This window comes from Echiichthys vipera (assembly GCF_963691815.1).
Source record: "Echiichthys vipera genome assembly, chromosome: 20".
NCBI lineage: Eukaryota > Metazoa > Chordata > Actinopteri > Perciformes > Trachinidae > Echiichthys > Echiichthys vipera.
In genome coordinates this window covers 23889071-23914976 of record NC_139845.1, presented here as the reverse complement: position 1 = coordinate 23914976, position 25906 = coordinate 23889071, and the positions used below count along the sequence as shown (strand labels likewise).

The window sequence follows — 25906 nt, the reverse complement described above, 5'->3', positions numbered from 1 at the left end:
AGGGGACTACTTTCTGTATGATTTATTGATATGGATGAATATGAAAATATGAAGCCCTTTTTTTTTAAAGCCTTTTTTTCATCAGCGTCTGTGTAAGAAACTGCGTTCATTTGTGTTTAGGTGGAGGAGCAGAGATGGATGTGGAGGCAGGAGTAGATTTGTCAAACATTAGTTTGCAAAAGTTCTCAATGTCAGTGATAAATTAAAATATTTTTATTGGTGCATTACTGTGTATGCGTACTTTACACACTGTTGGTATAAAATAAAGACATTGCATCATATTTAATAAACTGATTTTAGAACCTCAATCTTCAAAGTACCATAAGCAGAAGGATCAATTACAACAAAATGGAAAGAGTTGTTTACTTTATTATAATATGAGAGAATACTGAGAAATCATCATTTTTTCCACACCTATACATATATGAGGAGCTACAGTGAGGGGATGTTTAAAACTTAAAAATCTTTCAATAATTCATTTATTTTCAGAGTTGTTGCTGTGGACTGCCTTTTTAATTATAATTATTTTAATCATTATACAGCTGTCCTACATTGTTGCTATGATATCAAGTCAAGGTGTCGACTTTTTTCTCTTATTTTCTAGAGACATGAATCATTTATATTGGTGCTTCTGCCCCTCTCTCAATTCTCACAATATACTGTATATATGGAAAAACAAAGGGAGCTTTGGTATTTTTCACCCTATTTCTTCATGTATTTCTGTGTAAGTGACAAATGACAACAACTGTTTTTGAAATGTGTCCTGTATTGAACGTTAGCGCTGCAGCCTGGCTGCTGTGAACCAAGCTACAATGTAATCAAACAGGGCACCTGCACACAATCAAACAGGGCACCTGCACACCTACAGTGTACCACAAATATTCGTTTTTAGGCTCAGATTCTTATCACATGTGTCTGACTGGATTATGGAAAGATGGAGAGGTTCCTGTTCTCCTGCTGTGTTTTGCTGTATAGCTGCTGATGCAGGTGAACACAATAACTTTAGCTAATAGCATTAGCCTACATCAGCTCTGTCTGCAGCAAGTGTCTCCATTTTTTAACAAGATTTTGTGCTTTGGTAGGATGTCTCCTTCTCTTTATCTGTCAGATGTGTCCCTGTCATACAGACTGACCATTCAGAAATGTGAAAAAAAATGTTTTGATTAACAATGGTTGAGATAACACAGCTGTGCTACACAGGAGCGTACCTATATCCCCAGGCCTTATGTTCCCCAGGCCCTATGTTCCCCAGGCCCTATGTTCCCCGCTTTGTATGTGACTGGGGAAAAAAGGTCTGATGTTCCCTGCTTTTCACAGAAAGGGTCCTATGTTCCCTGACCAGTTTTTTTTTCCTCAATCAGTGCCAAAATCCCTGGCAAATATGCTTATGTAGACCCTAACACTGCCCCCTAACTCTGACCCCAACCGTAAACCCTTACCCTAACAAAATGCTGAATTAAATCAGCGGAGGCAGAGACTTATGCGACCGGGGAACAAAGGACCCTTTTGGGGAAAAAGCGGCACATAGGGATGAGCCCGTGCTTCACAATGCTCTCCCTCTTTAAAGTCACACTCTGGGGTCTTTAGGCAACATCTCACAAGATTTCAGAACAGGACTTCTCAAACTTTCCATATTCCAGTCAGAAACTTCTGATAATCTGAGCCTGTCAGTGTAAAAACGAACACTTTTCGTTGATATAAATTGTCGGTGAACAGGTTGATTACATTATAGTCCAGGTTGAAAAATACCAAAATTCCCCTTTAAAGGGCAAACAGGACCATTATGAGACACAACCCTAGAATAAAATGTTAGTATTGTACATTTCTGCAAACCACAGATGTTGAATATTAACATTTCTGAACCACTGCAACCCAGTCTCATGCCCTACTTGTTACATACTAGGTTTAGACATAAAAACAACATGGTTAGGTTTAGGAAAAGATCGTAGTTCTGGTTTAAATAATTAGCCTACATCTGTTATGTACACTAATTAAGTTTCACTTTGACATGGGACGGGACATGAACTGTGGTCTCATGGGTGAAAGTCCGGACTGTGTTTGTCCAAACCATCTACTCCAACCTCCTACCGTAAGCGACTTTCAGAGTAGCTGCTCTGAATGTGCAATAGCAACTTATATATTTTTACACGGGAGCCAGTATGTCACATACGGATGTAAAAGGGGGGCAAAAGGAGAGAGACTCATCAAGGGCCACCTGCTTCTTCATTCTCCATCTTTTCCTGTTGTAGGATTTTGCAGGTTAACCTCATTCATAAAGTGCTGCTATTGGTGTTCCTGAGTGCTCCTGAACTTTTGTGTACCAGAGATGCTGACTTCTTATATTGTAGGGAGACACCTCTCTATCGGTGGTGGAAGAAGTATCCAGGTCCTTTACTTACGTAAGCAAAAGCAGACTACCAGTACATGAATGTAAAAACACCCCATTACAATAATGCATTCAAAGAAAGTTTTCAGCAAAGTGAACCTATCAAAAGTACTTGTTCTGCAGAAAAATGCTGTGATTGATATTATTACATTATTAAACTGGGGGCGGCACGGCGGTGTGTGTGCACTGTCTCCTCACAGCAAGAGGGTTCCTGGTTCAAATCCCGTCTGGGGTCCTTCTGTGTGGAGTTTGCATGTTCTCCCCGGGTCTGCCTGGGTTTTCTCCGGCTTCCTCCCACAGTCCAAAGACATGCAGGTGTTAGGTTCATTGATGACTCTAAATTGCCCATAGGTGTGAATGTGAGTGTGAATGGTTGTCTGTCTCTGTTTGTCTCTATGTGCCCTGTGATAGACTGCTGTCCTGTCCAGGGTGGACCCCGCCTCACACCCACATTCAGCTGGGATTGGCTCCAGACCCCCACGACCCCGATAGGGACAAGAGGTTGAAGATCAATGGATGGATGGATTATTAAACTGTAACTGATGCATCAGTGTGTCAGCAGCATTTTCCTGTTGAAGCAGTGTTTCCTAATATAGGGGTCGGGCCCCTCCAAAGATCATATGATAAATCTGTGGGATCGTGAGATGATTTCTAGAATTATACTGTTACTGAAATAAAACCATGTGAGGAGTTAAGCTGGGAATGTCTCACTGGTGGAACTACTAACAACCCAAAGACATCAGACTCGGTGACAAGGGGCCCTAACTAGACACAATATGTTTTATAACGTAAAATCTGGATGTGAAAAAGTAACACGTGTGAAATCAGTGTAGTAAAAAGAACAATAAGTCCTTCTGTATTGTTGTGTATCATTGTCGATCAGGACATGGCGTCCCCTAAACAGATCAATGCATTCATCTCGATAAGCTCCAGCCTGTTTAATCTTTACATCTGTGCTGAAATGAAAGAAAGAAATTCACTTCCCACATGGTTGTAAGGGATAATCAGTCAAATTTCAGCATTGCAGTGTAACACCACCTCTGCTCCTCTTCATCCACTGGTAATTGGACAGGGATTTAGGCTGGTGATGAGCTTAACTAATAGACCACAATCTGGAGCTCAAGCACATGTATTCATCCACAACCACCCAAGTTAGTGTGGAAGCTTCCAGGTTCTCAGGTTGGAGTGAGTCCGCCATCTGCTGGCGATATGGTCAATCTGTCAAAGAATTAGAGTCTACTGAACTCTAGCTGCTGGGATGGTAAGGTATAAAATGTTAATACCAAAAGTTTATTTCTACAAGACCTAAATATTCAGCCACATTCTTTAAAGTCAATAGCATTATCATGTCGTTGGAGAGTCCCATCTATGAATGATGTCAGCTCAATTCCTCCAGTGATCAGTTTGAAACATCTGAGAGACAAAATTATTCATTCAGACACGAGGAAACCACCTCGATTCCAAATTAATTTACAGGTTTTATTCATGGGCTCATAGACATCGCAGGTGCAGCCATTATAAAACGTATCATCGTGTTTTAGATGCTATGGACAAATTTTATATTGCAGAAGCAGATACGTCCTGGACGTATGGATACGTCCTCTCCGGGAACCATCACCTTATCGTGGTGGAGAGGTTTGTGTGTCCCTGTGAACCTGAGGGCTGTGTTGTCTGGAGCTTAATGCTCCTGGTAGGGTCTCCCATGGCAAAGTGGTCTCAGGCGAGGGGCCGGACTAAGAATGGTTCACAAAGACTCAATGGACAAACAACAAAGAGGAAGAGAGACCCTGCCCGGAGGAAGCCCGGGGCCCCCGTCTGGGCCTGGCTCCAGACGGGGGCCCCGGGCTTCCACCAGGCGAGCGCCTGGTGGCCGGGTTTGCCACGGAGCCCGGCCGGGCACAGCCCGAAAAAGTGACGTGGCACCTCCCTCCTCTCCATCCTGTGGGCCCACCACTCGCAGGAGGAACCACCTAGGTCGGGTGCGCTGCTGCACGGGTGGCAGTGAAGGTGAGGGGCCTCGACGGACCAGACACGGGCAGCAGAAGCTGGCTCTTGGGACGTGGAATGTCACCTCTCTGTCGGGGAAGGAGCCGGAGCTTGTGCGGGAGGTGGAGCACTACCAGTTAGATCTGGTGGGGCTTACCTCCACACACAGTCTCGGTTCTGGAACCGTTCTCCTGGATAGGGGTTGGACACTATTTTTCTCTGGAGTTGCCCAGGGTGTGAGGCGCCGGGCGGGTGTGGGGATACTCACAAACCCCCGGCTGAGCGCCGCGGTGTTGGAGTTCACCCCGGTGGACGAGAGGGTCGCCTCCTTACGCCTGCGGGTGGTAGGGGGGAAAACTCTGACTGTTGTTTGTGCATATGCACCAAACAGCAGTTCAGAGTATTCGGCCTTCTTGGAGACCCTGAATGGAGTCCTACATGGGGCTCCAGTAGGGGACTCATTAGTTCTGCTGGGAGACTTCAACGCCCACGTGGGCAATGATGGAGACACCTGGAGAGGCGTGATTGGGAGGAACGGTCTCCCTGATCTAAATCCGAGTGGTCGTCAGTTATTAGACTTCTGTGCTAGTCACGGATTATCTATAACTAACACCATGTTCGAACATAAGGATGCTCATAAGTGTACGTGGTACCAGAGCACCCTAGGCCAAAGGTCGATGATCGATTTTGTGATCGTATCATTTGATCTGAGGCCGCATGTTTTGGACACTCGGGTGAAGAGAGGGGCAGAGCTGTCAACTGATCACCATCTGGTGATGAGTTGGATCAGAGGATGGGGGAAGATTCTGAACAGACCAGGTAAACCCAAACGAGTAGTGCGGGTGAACTGGGAACGTCTGGAGGAGGCCCCTGTCCGAGAGATCTTCAACTCACACCTCCGGCGGAGCTTTTCTGGCATCCCTGTGGAGGTTAGGGGCATTGAACCGGAGTGGGCAATGTTCAAAGCTTCCATTGCTGAAGCTGCAGCGGTGAGCTGTGGCCTCAAGGTCTTAGGTGCCTCAAGGGGCGGTAACCCTCGAACACCGTGGTGGACACCGGTGGTTAGGGAAGCTGTCCGACTGAAGAAGGAGGCCTTCCGGGATATGCTATCCCGGAAGACTCCGGAGGCAGTTGCAAGGTACCGACAGGCCAGAAGGGCTGCAGCCTCTGCTGTGTCAGAGGCAAAGCAGCGGGTGTGGGAGGAGTTCGGAGAAGCCATGGAGAAGGACTTTCGGGCGGCACCAAGGTGCTTCTGGAAAACCATTCGACATCTCAGGAGGGGGAAACGGGGAACCGTCCAAGCTGTTTACAGTAAAGACGGGACGCTGGTGACCTCAGCCGATGAGGTGATCGGGCGGTGGAAGGAGCACTTTGAGGAACTCCTTAATCCGACTAACACGCCCTCTTTTGTAGAGGCAGAGCTGGAGGCTGATGGGGAATCATTGTCAATATCCCTGGCGGAAGTCACTGAGGTAGTCAAACAACTCCACAGTGGCAAAGCCCCAGGGGTTGATGAGATTCGTCCAGAAATGCTGAAAACTTTGGGTTGGGAGGGGCTGTCTTGGTTGACACGCCTCTTCAACATTGCGTGGAAGTCTGGGACAGTGCCAAGGGAGTGGCAGACCGGGGTGGTGGTTCCTCTTTTTAAAAAGGGGGACCAGAGGGTGTGTGCCAATTACAGGGGTATCACACTACTCAGCCTCCCTGGTAAAGTCTACTCCAAGGTGCTGGAAAGGAGGGTTCGTCCTATAGTCGAACCTCAGATTGAAGAGGAACAATGTGGATTCCGTCCTGGACGTGGAACAACGGACCAGCTCTTCATTCTCGCAAGGATCCTGGAGGGGGCCTGGGAGTATGCTCATCCAGTCTACATGTGTTTTGTGGATCTGGAGAAGGCATATGACCGGGTTCCTAGGGAGATACTGTGGGAGGTGCTGCGGGAGTATGGGGTGAGGGGGTCACTTCTGTGGGCCATCCAATCTCTGTACACCCAAAGTGAGAGCTGTGTCCGGATCCTCGGGAGTAAGTCGGATTCGTTTCCGGTGGGGGTTGGCCTCCGCCAGGGGTGCGCTTTGTCACCAATCCTGTTCGTGATTTTCATGGACAGGATTTCAAGGCGTAGTCGTGGTGGGGAGGGGTTGCAGTTAGGTGGGCTGAGGATCTCGTCTCTGCTTTTCGCAGATGATGTGGTCCTGATGGCATCGTCGGTCAGTGACCTTCAGCACTCACTGGATCGGTTCGCAGCCGAGTGTGAAACGGCTGGGATGAGGATCAGCATCTCTAAATCTGAGGCCATGGCTCTTAGCAGGAAACCGGTGGATTGCTTACTCCAGGTAGGGAATGAGTCCTTACCCCAAGTGAAGGAGTTCAAGTACCTCGGGATCATGTTCACGAGTGAGGGGACGATGGAGCGTGAGTTTGGCCGGAGAATGAATCGGAGCAGCGGGGGCGGTGTTGCAGTCGCTCTACCGCACCGTTGTGACGAAAAGAGAGCTGAGCCGGAAGGCAAAGCTCTCGATCTACCGGTCAATCTTCGTTCCTACCCTCACCTATGGTCATGAAAGTTGGGTCATGACCGAAAGAACGAGGTCGCGAGTACAAGCGGCCGAAATGGGTTTTCTCAGGAGGGTGGCTGGAGTCTCTCTTAGAGATAGGGTGAGAAGTTCAGCCATCCGTGAGGAACTCGGAGTAGAGCCGCTGCTCCTTAGCGTTGAAAGGAGCCAGTTGAGGTGGGTCGGGCATCTAGTAAGGATGCCCCCTGGGCGCCTCCCTAGGGAGGTGTTCCAGGCACGTCCAGCTGGGAGGAGGCCTCGGGGAAGACCCAGGACTAGGTGGAGAGATTATATCTCCACACTGGCCTGGGAACGCCTCGGGATCCCCCAGTTAGAGCTGGTTAATGTGGCCCGGGAAAGGGAAGTTTGGGGTCCCCTGCTAAAGCTGCTGCCCCCGCGACCCGACCCCGGATAAGCGGATGAAGATGAGATGAGATGAGATGAGATACGTCCTGGATAACAAATGAAAAACACTGTCAGTTAATATTTTACTTATTTGTTCAGTGCCAATATTCCTCATCATGCTGATCAAGAACATTTCCAAGTTCACTCTCTTTGATCTGAGTAGTTTGGTCTCTACCAACTCCTGAGGGAAGTCTGAACGTTAAGCTCCTAAATGCTCCATGATGTTCAGCAGAAAATAGCTTTACGTTTTCTAGAGGTTGTGGACGGATACTCTTCAGTTGAGATTCACATTTCTCAAGGCAGTAATTGAAGCAGTTCTCTCAATGCTGTTGAAGCCTCATATTAGCTCTCATATTTTTCATATTAGATCTGCTACTGGAATTACTTTGGAAAGGGATCAGGATTTCTTCTCAGCCAGTATGCATTTATAAAGAGAGCTGGGTTGGAGGCAGAGCCCTTTACATTCATTTGAAAGTCAGAAAGCCAAAACAGCTCAATTTCCATGCGTAAAACTGCCCAGATCGTCTTTTTCAGCACTTCCACTCATTAAATAAGCCATTGAGACATTTTTTTTGTGTATAAACTATCAACAGAGAAATCTGGGAGAGTCGCTAACAGCCAGACATGGCTAACAGTGATTAGCTTGGGGCAGCACAGTGAACGCATTCAAACGTCTTTTTTTAACCACTAATACTGCTGAAAATAACAGCAAACCTCTGCAGCAGCATGAGAAGAGTCCTTACACAGAAAACAAAGCACCAACAACGTAGTTAGTGAACCCAGAGTTTATTAAAAGAGTGTTTTAAAGACTTACCTACTGGCCCCTGTACCAGCTCCTCTCATAGAAAAGTCCATTCAAGTGGATTACCAAAGTCAATCGCAAAGGAAGGAGCCCATTGATGAATTATTCCAGCAAAACAAGTAAACTTTGTGGTTTGTGGCATTTTGGTGAAATATAACGTAATAATAGATGTAAATGGTTTGGAGAAGTCCCAGACAGCAAATTTCCCTGCATTTCCCTCTGACATAGCATCAGTCTCGGTGTGTGGGCAGTTGTTGGTGTGGCTGTTACTGTAGCTCTGACTTCTGCCCTTGGATCCATCATCCAATAGATTTAACATCCTGTCCAGTCTACCATCCAATGATAAATGTACACCTAGTCTAGACTGACTACATGTGTATTGGAAGTACTGTATGCCATTGTTCAATATGACTGATGAAAACACTACTATGTATGTATGTCTGCACTAATAAATGGGGCAGATCAGATGTGTCAGAATACATTGTGTAAGATGTGTAATAGAATCACAAACACAATACAATAGTATTCTTGCAGGTTTGTTACATCGTATTCCCCTGTACTATATGCACCAGAGTCAGCTGGTAATTAAACCAAACTGTGATTCTGTCGCATGTTGCGTCTTTATCATTTCATATCCAGTGAACTTTGAGCAGAGCGACTGATGGAAGGAAAGCAACAAGATAGCAAAGGCAGAGTAATCTCAGCATCTGGCACAGTTGCATTTGCGTGCAGATGTTGGCTGATGATTGGACGTTCTAGAAAGAACATGAAAGAAATATCAGATCTGCCTGTCAAATTTGATTAATGACCAACAGCAAAGCAGCTGGGGACGTACAGTAATATTCTAAACAAGCTGTGAACTCAATCAGTAAAGGGGGACTGCCACTGTCAGATAGAGTTATATGCCATTTACATTTGGGTTCATTTATTCTGTAATTGTAGAACAGAAGAAGAACATGAAGGAGCAAGATGACATGGATGCATCACAAGTTTGAGGAGGCATGTTTCTTGGAGCAAACTTTCTCTTCTTGTGTAGACAGCTGAATGACAGGGAGGAGTGTGTGGTAACACTACATAATACGGCCCATGAATTAGAGGGTACCTACCACTCACTTTCTGCGTAGGTTGCCTCTTATTCTTCACAAGTACTGAGTAACTCCCGCTCACTTCCCCCCTTTCCCCCGTGTATTTACAGCGTAACTAGGCTGCGTCTTAGCACGTAACTCCTGTTACCTTACAACACCAACTTCCACAGAAGTACAGAGTAACTCTCGCTCACTTCCCCCACTAATTTCCCTGCGTTTTACAGTACAACTAGGCTGTGTCTAGTTATCTAGAGACCAGGAGTTACACTGTAAATCCGGGCAAAGTAGCACCTAATTGTACGGAAGTTATTCAATACTTGTGTGAAATAAGGGGCAACCAATGTGAAAAATGAGCAGAAATTACGCTCTAAGTCGCGGGCTGTATTTTAGAGTGTGTCATGTAAGGAAGCAGTGATATGAAAACACACAGGCACAATGAAATCCCACTCCAACCCAAACTTTGATCAAACCAAATAAAGGTGTTGCCTGTCTCTGTTTGTTTCTATGTGCCTTGTGATAGACTGGCGTCCTGTCCAGGGTGTACCCCCCCCGAGACCACATCCTGGTCTCAGAGTTCCACACACATTTAACTGATATCAACATTGACATCCAGAGTATGCTTAGTTAGTTGGTGCAGGATTTGCCTGTGTTAATGTTGCACTGAACGCTACCACGTTACTGTAGCTACAATGCTAATGTTACTAGCAGTAGATCGCTACTTTTCAGCAGGGATGGAAAGATTACTGGAATACTTTTAGATAAAAGCAAAGTAAAATATAATGAGCCTTTAAAGAACTCAGGTAAAATAAAAAGTTGGTTATAAACATCTTAGTGCATGTGTACTTAACCTTCTGAACGTGAGTCTTTTCTACGCTTCTTTCATCTTGTTGGATGACTTATTTCCAAGAAACTTATGAGCCCATCTTTGTTAAACACAATATGTAACGTGACGCTTTTGCATGTTTCTTTGTGAAGAAACTCAGTTTTACAGCTCTGTCCATAACTAATATTTAGTCAACATTATCTAGTCGACTATAAATGTCTTTATTAGAGTACAGTCCTAATCTGCTCCAGGGTCAACTTCTCTGTTCATTCCTTCTCAGTCACTCCACTCAATCTCTCTGTGTTCCCTCAGCCTCTCTGAAAGGGCTGTAGTACTAATACTGGAGAACTGATCAAGTTGTTCCTGGCTCTAGGGATCAGTTGTACAGAATGTTGCCCAAGTTCTCTGCACTGATTAGTTCGATATTAAAATCAGGGCTCTTAATTTTTGAAGACAGGCAAGAGTAGCATTCTGACAGGAATGGAGGTGTTTCAGGCTGCAGGTACTGTTTCAGTTAAGGATCAAAATGAAATCTGTCCATTCTGCTGATCAATATTATCTGTTCACTGCTCAATAAAAAATATTTAATTGTAAATATTGTGCATTGGCAGGGTCAACCCCACTCTTTCTTTTAGCTCAACACTTCTCCCTGTTCCTTGGTAAGGCAGGTTTTTGAAGAGCTTTTCAGAGGACACTCTTAGAGAGGAACCTTTAGTGAGATCAAATCTTTGATGAATCGGCCCTGATCCCGGCTCAAACAAAACATTTGGACTATATTAAAGGGTCAGTTACCATTCAGATAGCACTAGAGGTAGGACAGAACATACATTTGTTGGCAGGACACTCTTAGAGAGGAACTTTTAGTGCTGTTCAGAAGTCTCCCGGTGGTGAGATCAAATGTTTTGTGAATTCAGGCTCTGGAAACTAGTGAATGTCAGATTACCTAAGTAGGTGAACATGCACAGGAAGAGTCCCCGCAGCAGAGTGGTTCGAACGGGTTATCTCACTTCCCCTTTCCTTCTAAGACAAAGAAAGAGAATGTGAATGGAAAAAAAAATCATCCCAGTGTGGATGATGATTAGTGTTTCTGATGTAGCATCCAGATCTGCTGTACAGATTGTGTCACTTAAAGATAAGAGCAATATTAGCAGCGACAGCTAAATTTTCCGGAAGCGCACTTCAGGCTGGTTGTGTGTAACGGCACATAGAGCCACATCTAAGGAAAGATAGGAGATATAATGAGCAGATACGTAGGAGCAGCTCCAAGGGCTCCTCTGTGTCTGTTTCACCATTCTCCATGAACACAAAAGAGACAGCCCAAGTCTGTTTTCTGCTACTGTTTTATTTAATTTGTTCAGTACTGGAGTTTCATGGACCAAACAATGGCACAACACTGCGTTACAGTTTCTCTCTTTGGGTACAACCGACTAACACAAACGTTAAAATTATTCCTCTACAAATTGGACTAAAGTACAAACACACAGTCTCTTTCTCTATCACAGGCGCCCAGCACAAAAACTCACTGTTCAAACACAAAGATGCACACAGAAACACTCACACTGCACACACATTCATTCTTAGAATCTCTCACTCTCTCTCATACACACACACACACGCACACACAGCACATGCACCCACCCATTCACAATAGAATACATTCTCAGGAAGAAAAAAAAACATAAAAGTAAATTATAAATTTTAGAGCATTTCATATCATTTTTAACACTCATATTTAACAGTGCCCACCTCAAACAGGAAGTAGGCCATACCATGACTTCTCTGTGTGGCAGATATTTGGCAAGGCCTTGAACAATACCTAATGACGGTAAGCTATTATTTGGGGAAATGATCTGGTGACAATTGGGTTTACAGTGAAAGAATTTATACTTGAAAGGGGTGATTATCAGCCAATGCCTGTAAGATCGGTCTTTAAAATGATTTCCCTTTGTGTTGTTGGCTCTTTCCTTTTAATATCAATTAGAATTTGGAATCAAACTCCTAACTGTGACTGGCTCAGTGCTGTTCAGGACCATACTTGTGGTTCTGCCTGCTTCAGCCCATTAATTACATTAATACTTTATATGTCTGCTGACTGTTTTCAGATACAGGATTGTTGTTCCTGTCTTGTTGGTTTCATTTCACTGCACTATGAAAATCAAAATTTGATGCTGAAAAGCATTGAACTGAAGAGCGTCGTTATTGGAACATCAAACAGTTTAATGTGGATGTCATAAACAGGATAATGTGAGTGCATTTCCCAAAACATCGAACAAATAGACCAAATATGCACATTGATATTCACAGTATACTGAAATGAACTGAAACCAATGCTCGTCTTGACAGTAGGAAACCTGACATCCTGCGTTTAAGTAATCTTGGAACCCATTGGCTAACAGTCTGACGGATGATTAAGGGGCTGTCCACTCGAACGCGGGTGTTTTTGAAAGCCTGTGTTTCTCTGCACGGTTTATCCTTTTATCCACACGTCATCACAACTGTAGGCTCCTGAAACCGGAGTTTTGTGTAACAAGAGTAACATACTTATTCCAAAAGTCTGGTTTCAGCGGTCATGTGTGGACAGGAAAACTGAGGAAAACCTAAATTTCTAGTTGACATTGTTTGACGTCACACTGTGCGGCGGTAAACATTAGGTTGTATCCACGGAGACTTGCGGAGCACTCTAGACGTGACCAGCATACATCCAACCCTCCTTTGCTTCACTCTAGGACTACAAATGAAACAAGAGCGCTTCAGATACCAAAATCCTGTCTGTTGCCTACAGATTCAGGTATCTTTTCTTTGCAAATGTGTATTAGTCTGGGACTTTTCAGTTAATTTTCAATTTCCAAGGCCCCGGATGCAAATAGATACAGTAAATCTAGAACCAATCACAGCAAAGTGAGTTGTGGACATTGCTTGGTCAGCTCACAAACTTTCTCAAATGACAGCTAAACATTACACTAAAAAGTGTTTCTGAAAACATTTGAGACAGGAAATAGGCAACACAGTAACAGAATCTTTATTTATATTTGATCAGTGCAGACTAGTTTGTCAGATCTCAAGCTGCTGGAAATCTGTCTGAATGTTAAACCGGACGTACCTGCCAGAGCAAAAGAAACATTCATCTGGTTCCCAAGATAGATACCTATAGAGATTAACATTTCAGAAAACACTAAGCAGTATAAACGACATGTAGTTAATGGGCTTGGTGTGCTAAAACATGCAAAATCTCCAGCATGGTACTTTAATCTCTAATCACTGAGCCTTGCTAAGTTCCAAATGAGCGCTGACAATATCTCATATTTTATGCTCAGCACAAAGAGGAGAAGCATTTTGTTTTCATGAAAGACACGGTCAACAGGAGTTTACAGTAGTTTTTCTAGGAGCTTTAACTCCTTTAAAGTGTTACATTTACAGTTACATTCATCAAATAAGCCATCGAGACAGTTTTTTTTCCGAGTATAAACTATTTACGGAGATATACCGGATAGTAGGTAACAGCCACTAACAGTTGGACACGGCTAACACTGATTAGCTAAGGGCAGTACGGGGAAGGCATTAAAACATCTTTTTTAACCACTAATACTGCTGAAAATAACATCAAACCTCTGCAGTAGCAGAGAAATTAAGCACCAATGGGCTCCTTCCTTTTGGATTGACTTTGGTAATTGACTTGAATGGACTTTACTATGAGAGGAGCTGATACAGGGGCCAGTTGGAGAGTCTTTAAAACACTATTTAATAAACTCCAGGTTTACTAATGTTCAATGTTAGCCACGTCAGGCTGTTAGCGAGTCTCTGGGATTTCTCTGTTAATAGTTGTTACATGAAAAAAACTGTCTCCATGGCTTATTTAATGTGTGTAAGTGCCGAAAAAGACCATGGAATGTTTTTGCGCCAGAATAACACAGCATTCTATTTGATCATCCGTCAGGGGAGGCTTGCTTCTTTGTGAACAGCACAACACACGGGTAAAGTTCACTGGCTGCAAGTGCTGTGGACACACAGACACTCACGTAGGTGATCCCTCTTATTCTGACTGCCACTACATTCACCTCCAGACCAACACTCCAGTCACACCATACATGTTTTTCAACTCCAGTCACATTGTGCAGATATAGAGCCCATCTTCAATACATGGTATAGGATTTCATAGACTTAGTACCATTTGGAATGACACAGAAACATTTAGTTGGGTTATAAAAGAAAAGCATAGTATACACTCTATGCTTCCTATTTAATGGAAAGAGATTGCATCTGTGTGATTGCAGATATTGTAAGTTTTCTTTTTAGAAACAGGTATATACTGTATGTAGTATGTAAGTAGTGCCATCATGCAAGAAGCTTTTACGCTGATGCTTCTTCTCTCTGGCAGCTCTTGGACACGTCTGAGGGAAGAAGCAGGACTGGGCAGTGAAAACACAGACAAACTGTAGTGGTGTTGGTGAGTGATTTAACATCTTTTCTCTCAGCGCATTAGTGTAACGTACAGTTTTGAGATGCTGAAGCTTCAACCGAAATGATTTTCACTGTGTGTGTGAATGGGACTTGAAGCTACTGTAAGTAAGATTTTGGGGTTACTGCAAGCTATAGAGCGGGGGCAAAAACGGGAGACACCGCTATCTTTCTCTCTCATCGCCGCCACACGTGGCACATTTCAAAATAACACAAAAAAGGTAACAAATACGTAACTTAGATCTTTTTTTTCCTACAGTTTAAAAAATAAAATTCAAGTGCAATTAAAGTTCCAAATATTAGTTACATGACATACATTTCTCTCTAAAGTAACTATCTGTTACTTGCAGGTAGTTTATCATCATCTTGTTATATATTTTTTTATTTAAAAAAAAAAAAAATATAGACTTTTTGATTCACCCCATTTAATCTTTCCCTGTGCTCAAATAATATAATAAAGCACCCACAAAAGGTGGAATGGTTTAGATTTCCCCACTTTAACATTTCTTTCAAATCACTCCTGTGTTCAAATAGGTTTTAAGTGCACCAAATGTTTTCTGTCTCGTGCACGTAAAGGGTCAATAAAGAAATCCAATTCAGAATAAATCCATGTACACTGTGTGGGCCGATACATCTTCACACATCATGCATGTACACCTGTGTGTGTCCACACAAACATACACGTCTCACACATCTGTATGCGTGTTGTGCTGCTGTGATGTGGGCTTCTGCGAGTTCTGACATGTTCAGTATAAATATTACAAAAACAAGAAAACAACACAGAAAACAAGGCAGAGCAAAAAATGAAATGAGGGAGGTGGAGGAAGTGAAAGGAAGATTGCAGAACACAGTTGTTAATGAAGGGGCAGAAATGTGGGGATGGTTGGGGACAAGAAGAAATAGTATATTGTGTGCAGAAATAGGGTTTGACCGATACGTTGGTTTGCTGATACTGGACACTACATACTTGATAATGTGTACTTACATGACATCAGGAATGCATGATAATAATAATGAAGTCATACTTTTCCATGCTCTACAGATTACTAATGCACAACTTTTAAAGGAATAGTCTGACATTTTAGGAAATTGGCTTACTTGCCAAGAGTTGATTAAGAACTCTCATTACCTCCTCAGGAGGATTACTGAAAACATACAGCCCAGATTTTCATTAAACTTGGTGGAAGGGTGTAACATGGGCCAAGGAAGAACCCATTAAGTTTTGGAGCCGATCTGAATCATGAGGCAGATGCATTAATTATTTTTCAATTTTGTTAACATTGCGAGATAGGACATAGTGGACTGGATGATTTTAACTTTGCTTTGGTTGGGAGCCATGGTCAAGAAATTACATTAAAAAGAAGATTAAAGCAGGTCACGAACTGCTGGCTGGCTGCACAGTCCTGCTCTGAGTTGTTCTGTATCAGCAAGAAATAAGAAAATTAAAAAAAATAGCAACGCAGCTCTAATTACCAACTAAATGTACTGATAAAGTTCGATTTAGCATCTTTTCATCCAAGCATCTCCTGCAATTCGGCAGACACATATTCCACCAAAGTTCAAGCAATTCTTCCCTTTCTTGCATGTCACACAGCACTTAAATTTTTTTTTTGAATATGACCAACTCCTCCGCCCTCCAGTGTCCCGCCTTCTTCTCCCTGCCCCACCTCTGACCCTCCCTCCTCCCCCGACACGTGTGCTGAGAAAGTGAGCAGTGCAAGTGAAACGGCTGATTTGTTTAAACTACTGGCGGCGTTAGCGCTGATGCTAAGGCTAACGCTTATCTTCCTTGAACAAATAACATAACATGTAATGCTACGTTCTAGGATCAGTCAAACTAAATGTTCCTGTCCAACAGAAACTCCACCACCATCTCATCTCTCTTTAGCTCCAGATGAAGCTGCATTAGCCTCCACCATCTCTGCCCATGTTGACTCGCGTCTTGCCTCTTGACGCATCAGTTGTTCGCCATTCTTCGCGCTCTCTCACAGCCCACTCACCCTGCAGAGAGGCGACTTGCAAGCAGTGACAGCGGTGGGCAACTGGAAGGAATGGTGCGATGTTGACAGGCAGGAAGCTCGACCAATCGTTCTATACCGAATAAAATGATTGGACAGATTTTTATCACAAATATATGAGAATTGAATATTGATGAGTTTCAACAACTGGTGGATTTCTTTTACATTTGAGTGTGCCATACGCTTCTTAGGAGCATTTCAAGATTACAAAAGAAAAGTGCAAAAATGCCAGAATGGTAAGAATTGCTTTAAAGTAAAAGTTACATTCAATCCCTGTATTCGCCTCTTTTTCTCCCCAGACACCACACCAGTTCTCATCAACACAGCACTTTCTACAGTAACTGTGGTGTCTTTCCCCTCATCAACTTAACGCAGAGGGTCATCTGAATTTAGCATCATTTTGTGTTTTTTTTATTTGGGAGCAGACTCTTGCCGTCTCCCGTGCTGCAGTACCACTCTTTGCCTGAGCGGTTAATGATGCACCAGTGGGGGCGCTGTTTTATAACAAAACAAATAACCCTACGGAGGTCTGCCCTTCTGGTTATATATGAAACTACAGCCAGCAGCCATTAGCTTAGCTCAGCACAAAGACTGGAAACAGAAGGGAACAGCTAGCTTGGTTCTGTTCAAAGGCAAGTAATTGCTTTTACGAGGACCAGCTAGCTGTTTGCCCGTTTTCAGTCCTTATGCTAAGCTAAGATGGCTGTTTATTCATATTTACCATACACACGGTAGTATATATCTGCCAACGCAGCTCGATTTGCCTCTTAAGCTTTTGAGCTGTTCAATAAAAAATATGTTATTAAATTATGTAGCCACTGTAACACCTAATATTCAAGTTTCAGGTGCTTTAACTTTCTGTGTTCATGTTGTTCTCCTCAGTGTCAACAGTTAATAACACGTAGCTCGATAATGATATGCTTGTTACAGAAAGTGACCTCAGACAAAGGACATGAAGGTTTGCTATGCTGAGTCTGAACTTGTCTTTTATATATGTTCTTTTGATCTTGGTGGAAAATGCTACGTCAGATATTGCAGCTTCACTGACATTGCATAGAGGGGAGGAGTTGCTAAATGTTACTATACCAAACTATGAGAAAACACTCACATGTTTGGTATAAAATGGTCAAATTTAAAGAAACAATATATATACACACAATATATGTCAGGCATATTCTACTACATTATAAAAATAACAATACTCGCCTGCAAAAACTCTTATCGGTCAAACCTTATACTAAAAGCTGCACTAATATGAGGGGAGTGTGTCAGTTAATGATGTGTCTGATTAAAGGGGTCCGAGATGAGGAAAGGCATCATGTGACAAACAGAGGACAGATCGAGGAAATGAAGATAATTAGTCATAGAGCGGGTACATCAATGTATTGACCAAGGCAGGGGAAAAGTAGGGGGTGGGTGGGGGTTGTGGGGGGGGGGGGGGGCAGTTTTTCATTAGGTTGCTGGATTTGGAATGACGCAGGACGACGGAGGTCTTCAACAGGGCAGTGGAAAGGCCTGTCTATTTGTACGGTCTTAGGAACCTGGTGACTTTGGAGCGCAGCAGCTTGATGAAGGAGCGAGGGAACATCTCTTTGGACTCCTGTGCCGTGTACCTGAAGTAGTTCTGGGGATGGGCCAGCACATCGAACAGGGCCTTTATCAGCTTCTTGTCCTGTAAGGAGGACACAAAGACAGAGTGTCATACCACTAGACCAGTCATACAAGGCTTTGATTGTTTAAACAGTAAATGTAATTCAAAAATATGCTAACAATAAACGGCATCACCTTCAGTATCTCCTGGTGGTTTTCGGAGGCGTAGAGCCTGCCATCTCGCACTATGTCCTCTATCAGCTGCTGGTAGTCCTCTGGAACAGGACAAGGTTTAATGATATGGGCACAATACATAAGGGAGTGTATACAGTGAGGGTGGAATGCAGTATAAAAAATCAGACAACAAATAATGAATTTAGTTTAGCATGTTTCGGTGATCCAGACCTCTCTCATGGCAGCCAATATGTGGAACAAGATGAAACTCTGTAACTGTGCTGAAGGAGACTCACCATCGTAGGTGACGTATGGAACCTGGAAGCCTTTGCCACTGTTGCCCTCGTTGGACTTAAACTGAATCCAGAGCTTGCGAGAGCGAGAGGTGAAGGCGATGGGCCTCTCATAGGTCTGACACGTCTCATAAGTGGTGATGGAGGTGGGAAGGGCTGGAGGAAGGGTACAAACATGTAAGAATAAGGCTTGTGATTTCATAGGACTTTAGGGGTGTTTTCAAACCTCTGGTCTCAATCAGTAGATGAGGTGAAATGGGTTCAGTTTCTTTGATACTGTTTCAATACTAAATAAAATTATACAAGCTCCAAAATGATACATATGATGGTAAAAAACTAATAAATAAAAATATAAATACATACAAATAAATCCTATTTCATGTGCCTATGACTTTTTTTAGTATGTAAGTATAGGTTCAAGTATAGTTTTGCACTAGTTTTATATCAAAGTTTGAAATTCTACTATTGTGAAAACCTTACCATAATCTGTGGGGATTTTTAAACATGAAGTGTTTATTTTTGTCAAAATATAATTTAAGTTTTTTGATTACTCACTGTGTATGTATCGAAGTTAAATAAAAATAATTTAGTATGCTTTCACATTATTATCAATATAACACAGATGGAGTAATTAAAGGACGTTGCAGATAAGCTCCAGGTTAAAACTAGGTGCAGTGAGATTAAAGGGGATCTGCCCCAGGAAGTGGAAATTACAAAGTAGGGAGTGTTCTTTCTACAGGAACTGGCTGTTCATTGGAGGAACCCTGTGACCAGGGGCCCAAGGATTCAACTCGTGAACGAATGAGAGCCAGTCTGGGAGTGATTGACATTCTAAAGCCTGAACCAGGAACTGCCTCAGCAACATTCTAAACCAATCACAACAACCCGGTGAACTTTATTGCTGTATAAGTTCTTTGTGACGTGAGGGCTCTCTGGGCTCTTTCCGGCTCATTGGTTGCAGCAACAGCTTGGCTGAAAGCCAGGATGACTGCGATTTCTGAACCCAGAGAGAGTCCTTGGCCAAGCAGAAAATTCGTTGCTGCTTTTGTTATAAACTTTTTAAACTTTTAAGTGAAATTCCAGTGTAAAATAGGGTCTTTTTTAGGCAAATTTGGTCATCAAATAAGCCATCAAGACAGTTTTTTTGTGTATGAACGACAAACTTAGATTTTCCCAAGAGGCGCTAACAACCTGCCGCGGCTAACAGTGATTAGCTCAGGGTGGCGAGTTGGACCTTTTAACCACTGATACTGCTCAAAATAACAGCAAACCTCTGCAGCAGCATGAGAAGAGTCCCTACACAGAAAACAAAGCACCAACAACGTAGTTAGTAAATACTTACCTACTGGCCCCTGTACCAGCTGCTCCATTCAAGTCAATTACCAAATACAATCCAAAGGGAAGGAGCCCATTGATTATTTATTCCAGCAAAACAGGTGTGTGTGTGTGTAAGGACTCTTACCGTGCCACTGCAGAGGTTTGGAGTTATTTTGAGCAGTATTAGTGGTTAAAAAAGACATTTTAATGCCTTCACCGTATTGCCCCAAACTAATCGGTGTCAGCCACGTCCGGCTGTTAGCGACTCTCCAGGATTTGTTCGTTAATAGTTCATACATTAAAAAAAATTGTCTTGATTGATTTGATGTGTGTAAGTGCCGAAAAAACCATGGGAGGATTTTGTGCCGGGATTACACTTTAAATTGGATGATTTTTTTTTTACCACTCTTCCTCATGACTAGCACGTCTCCACACTCATCCTCGATGGGCAGGAAGATCTCTGGTACCACGATGAGAATCCGCCTCTTGTGTGGCGGGTGAATAGTCCAAATACAGTCCACGTTGGACGGGTAATCTCCAGGGTAGTTAGGAGACTCGATGTAGCCTGTGTATTCTCCCAGTTCACCTCCACATATCTGGTCTGAGGGCAAAATAAAAGAAGAACTTAGCAATGTAACTCCTTTTCACCCAACAGTACGAATGTCTAAATAATCTATTGCTGTACTGAAAGCTTATTCTCTACTGGTACTCTTTATCAGTCCCTCTGGATATTAGTTAAATACATTGGAGCAGGCTGAATGTATGTGTTAAGAAGCGTTACTTTTGCAGTGGGAGACGTTTGTGGCACCGTCAAAGTCAGTGGTGGTGTTGCCCGGGCAGGTGATGCAATAGTTCTGCCCAAACTCAGACTGGTAGGTTCCTGCTGGGCAGCGGATACAGCGGTGGGTACTGGAGTTGTAGTAATGTCCAGGAGCACAGTGCACTGAGGAAGAAAAGGAGGCAGTAAGTGTACACAATATAAAACCATTGAGGAGCAGCAGCGGGCCAGCTTCATGACACAGCTGTGATATTATTCATGTCTAGATCACAAAGCAGGCAGATAAACAAAGCACTAAACCCTGTAAAGAGGACTTTATCATCTACATGTGCCATCTCATGCACATCTTAATACTACTTTAAGACAGCATTACCGCCGGAATGAAACTGCTGACAAATGGCTTGTGTCATTACAAATGCCAGTATTCACACACACACACACACACACACACACACACACACACACACACACACACACACACACACACACACACACACACACACACACACTCAGGTTTAAAATGTCAGATAAAAAGCTTCAATGATTTAGGAGGAAGTCAAGCAATCTATAGATTATATCTATAGAGCCTGACAGAGGCTCATGCTCTGTCAGGCTGTACTTATGCCTGATGCTAACATGCTCACAATACCAATGTGCTAACAGGCTGATGCTCAGAAAGTGTAATGTTACCTTAGGTCGGCATGTTAGCAGGCTAACATCAGCTTATTAGCTCTAAACACAGAGGACAGCTGAGGATGATGGGAATGTCATTTGTTTTGCAGGTATTAAGTGTATTTGGTCATAAATCAAAAAATTAGACACATTTAAATTTATAATTTGTAAGATTTTCAGAAGTTTTCATCCATCAAAGAGTGAGTTAAAACAATGGTGATCATATGACCTACTAATGAAAGAGCTTGTATTTGCTGCTTTGCCCAGAAATACATTTGACTGTGTCTGTGGGAATATTTCCACACAAAATTCAAATGCAGCGCTCTATTAGTGACACTTGACAACTTTACTGTTTATTTCTGTTCTAATCACCACCACCTGTCTGCTCTCATCCACCACATTTCTCAGTTGAGACTTTCTGGACCAAGCTCTGCGGGGTAGAGTAACAAACGCAAACTGCAAATGTATTGAGGAAATGGATCAGCTGACTGATGGCAGAGGGAAAGACTTGCTGATGTGTGATAAGGCAGTGGGCTGACATTACTTTCTGATTTGTTGACTATCTCGATGGCATTTGCTAGAAAGACACCAGGCTGCAGCACACGGAAAACAAATTTGCGTGACATTATTATGTGTGAAACTGCAGATCAGGTTTTGGATTGTTCCGGCACCACGTTTACCCCTGCTGATTAGACGCTGTGCTGAGTGACTAAGGAAATACACAGAGCAGACACATACTGTACATGGACATTATCTGACATAAGAAGACAGTGACACACACGGACACACAGTTTCACCTTTGGCCTCACAGTCCCTGAAGGACATGGATCCTTCGTATTTGGTCATGAGACCTCCTCCACAGTGGAAGCAGAGGACACGGCCTGGTTCTGGCTGGTAGGAACCCAGCGGACAGGACTGGCATGGACGGAATCCGTCAGCTGAGAAGTGACCTGCTGGACACTGACCTGAGGGGAGAAGAAGAATAACACTATCACTTTATTTTCTCTGTTATTCTCTTTAGGTATCTAGCTTTAGCATGTTATCTTATGTTTGTATTTTATGATTTCATTTTATATTTTAGTAGTGTCTGTCTGTCTGTCCGTCTGTCTATCTGTCCGTCCGTCCGTCCGTTCGTCCATCTATCTATCTGCCTGCCTGCTTTCCTGCCTGTCTTTTTAGGACATCTAGATTCAGATTAGACACTCTTTGTGTTCAATGACCCTTTTCTCATGATATATTTATAACATTATATCAATGAAATCCCCCTCTCTCGGCTCAGCTCAGTTCTCCACACAGAGCTCAGGAATTGAATACACTAACTCTGGTCACTGGTGCTCTCTTGTGGTTGTTCTTCAGAGTTACTTGAGTTACTCGTACAAAGCCACCAGGTGGTGCCAACTCAACGTATTTATACATGCATATGTATTAGTGCCATTAGCCATTAGCTCATTTAAATTGTCCCAATGTTCAGTAATGACAGAGAGAAAGAGGGAACGAAAAGTCTACAGCTGTTTGGCAGTCAGGAGAATCTCAGTGCTCTGGGCTGTAGACTAAGAATGAACCTGTGTGTTTATATGATGAATACAACCAATGTTCTAGTACTGCTGGAGGAAGAATGACTGTAATGATGGGATGGGGGGGTTACCTCCACACTGAGACACGTTCTTGGCACCTGCGATGCCCTGTCCTTCAGTGCTGGGACATGGCTCACAGGACAGCTGCCCCACGGTGTCCTGGTACGTACCGGGAGGACACTGGACACACTGTTCCTGCTCCCCACTGTAGAACGTCCCCACACTACAGCTCACTGAGGAGGGAGACACAGAGACACAGTGCTTAAGGAATACTTTCTGTGGCTCCCACTGGACTGATCACGACACAGAAAGACTAGTAAAACACCAAACCTACCGCACTTTCCGTCTCGGAGGACTTGTCCCGTGCTGCAGGCCTCGGCTCCCTCCACCTTGGAAGGTTTCTGGGCCACCTCGTACTCCGTGCCAGAGAACTGGATGTAGAACTGCTGTTTGTTGATGGACTTCCTGAGTGTCCGCATGGCACTCTGCAGCTTCTGCTTCATCCTTTCCCGCACACAGTCCACATTACACGAGTCTGAGGCAGAAATGACTATTCATCAAAAAACTAACTCCAATAAGAAGACAAATGGATTATTTTCTTTCTGAACACTTTTCTGCTTAAGCTCCTTTAAAGACCACATCCTGAGAATGTTTCATGTTTATGAACATCATATTATATTCTACATATGATTTGGTACCACAAAAGACTTTCTGTAGCAGTTTTTAACATTGCTGATTTTCTAGTTTGAAAATCCTACATACTATTTCTTAAAGATTTACATCAAATATATACTGTTACTAGTGGCATGCTCAGACTTTTTGAAGGGCAGGGATGAAAAGGAAAGGGCACATATAACGCATCCATGCCACTGAAAGGGCACTTTAGCACACGTTTTGGCTTGTAGAGGGCACTTAAGCACACATTTTGGCTTGTAGAGGGCAATTTAGCACATGTTTTGGCTCCTAAACAGCACTTTAGCACACATTTTGGCTGCTAGAGGGCACTTTAGCACATGTTTTGGCTCCTAGAGGGCACTTTAGCACACATTTTGGCTGCTAGAGGGCACTTAAGCACATGTTTTGGCTCCTAGAGGGCACTTAGGGCTTTAGGGTACTTGTCCCCCCCCTCCTCCTCCCCCCACTGGCCAGCCCGTTTGCACTCACACTACCTGGGCCTCGTGCAAATGCTTCTTGCCTGTCCATACGTCATCACGCCGTAACACGTCACACGCATTGATGACGTCATCGCGATGTGTCGCTTTGTTTACAAACCTTTCCATAGACCTCAGAGTTTTTGTGCGTCCTGTCCGACTTGTCCAAAATTTTGAATATTTTCATCGACCAAATCTGCAGTAAACACTCTACCTCTGCATCACACCAACTTGAACCTTTCACCACCATTGTTGTTGTTGTTAAATGTCCGCGCATGGTCCGTTGTTTTTTTTTCTTTCTATGTCCGAACAGATTTACATAAAATGACGTGAGAGCCACCGTAGGCGTCGTGCTTGTGCTCGTACACGTGCGCACGCTCGTGCTCGTACATGTGCAAATGCACTCTACAAAAGCCCACCTCTCTCAAACGGGCCGTGGACGGCCAGCTGGCCGAAGCTAGGTGCGGAGAAGTTGCACTCACACTGGTCAAACGCACTAGGCTTTACCCGCAAAACCTGTTTTGACCCGGTGTGGAAGGACAGTGTGAGTACGTCCTTAAGCACACATTTTGGCACCTAGAGGGCACTTTAGCACATGTTTTGGCTCCTAGAGGGCACTATAGCACATGTTTTGCCTTCCAAGGAGGCACTTATAAATAGATATATAGATAAAACAGGTAAGAAAGGACATCACACCTGAAGCCTCCTCCTCCTTCATCTCCATCTCAAACTCAGCTGTGATGTGGGAAACCTCTTTTGTAGGAGATTTGCGTCCTCGTCTGCGCTTCTTCGATGAGTCGCACTTGAGGTTGACAAAAGTGACCTGGCAGTCGTCAGTGCAGGGGAACTGGCCTCCTTCCAGTTGAAAAAAACAGAGGTGGAGAATGAGGAGAGGGTGAGTCTGAAGGTAAACGATCACAGTGTGTTATAATGAAACACTAAAGATAACCAGTTCCTTGTGTGTAAAAGGCTTCCTAAAAACGTGCTAATCCAGTGCATCTTTACCTTGAAGGTTCTGCTTGGATGAGTCTCTGTGTTTCTCCTTGTTGCGGGGCCTCAGGTGACACTTGGCATCTTTGATCTTAAACCTGGCCTTCTGTTTGATGGGTGGGGCCAGCGTGTCTTTATTCATACACAGCAGAGAGAAACACACAACACTTAGTCCTGATTTAGTATAACATCATGTAAATCATCATCATGTAAAGTGTACATTTGAATCCATTAAGCTATACTCAAGTGATTATACTAGGTGAAATGTTCTGTCCCCTTTATCTGAATTTGGTCTGTTTTTTAGATCAAACTTTATTCATCAGTAGGTAATGCTTAGAGTGTGTTTTTCCTCTTCTCTGTTGATGTAGTGATTAACTTTGCATTTTCCCCTGCTGTTGACTGTGCTTTCAATAAAAGTGTTATCCTGGCGTAAAATCACCCTATGGTCTTTTTCGGCAATTACAGCCGCACATGGCTAACAGTGATTAACTTGGGGCAGTACGGTGAAGGCATTAAAACGACTAATATTTTAACATAATCAATGGGCTCCTTCCTTTTGGATTGCATTCGCTAATCCACTTGAATGGACTTGAGACTATGAGAGGAGCTGGTACAGGGGCCAGTAGGTAAGTCTTTAAAACACTCTTTTAATAAACTCTGGGTTCACTATCTATGTTGTTGGTGCTTCGTTTTCTGTGTAGGGACTCTTGCAGAGGTTTGGTGTTATTTTGAGCAGTATAAGTGGTTGAAAAAGTGTTAGTTAATCAGTGTTAGCTGCATTTTTTTGTAAGAAGAGAGGCAAAAAAGATGCGATCTTAGATGCAATAAAAAAATATTCGTTTCCTAACAAAATGT

General features: G+C 43.5%; 2 protein-coding genes across 2 annotated transcripts in view; both read right to left on the bottom strand.

The window, feature by feature from the left end:
• mpped1 (metallophosphoesterase domain containing 1) overlaps nt 1–25906 on the bottom strand; it is a gene marked incomplete at both ends in the record, with an annotated part of 219862 nt that overhangs the window by 100834 nt on the left and 93122 nt on the right. The gene's annotated exons all lie outside the window — the stretch shown is intronic.
• The window catches only part of scube1 (signal peptide, CUB domain, EGF-like 1), a 137889-nt gene continuing 128168 nt past the window's right edge, over nt 16186–25906 (bottom strand). The window contains exons 13-22 of the mRNA XM_083935270.1: nt 25067–25183; nt 24758–24916; nt 23245–23445; nt 22982–23143; nt 22134–22301; nt 20668–20829; nt 20290–20487; nt 18573–18725; nt 18298–18377; nt 16186–18184 (exon numbers count right to left, since the gene is read on the bottom strand). Of these exons, the coding sequence (XP_083791396.1) occupies nt 18032–18184; nt 18298–18377; nt 18573–18725; nt 20290–20487; nt 20668–20829; nt 22134–22301; nt 22982–23143; nt 23245–23445; nt 24758–24916; nt 25067–25183 (1553 nt within the window). The 3' untranslated portion in view covers nt 16186–18031. The remainder of the gene's footprint in view (nt 18185–18297; nt 18378–18572; nt 18726–20289; nt 20488–20667; nt 20830–22133; nt 22302–22981; nt 23144–23244; nt 23446–24757; nt 24917–25066; nt 25184–25906) is intronic.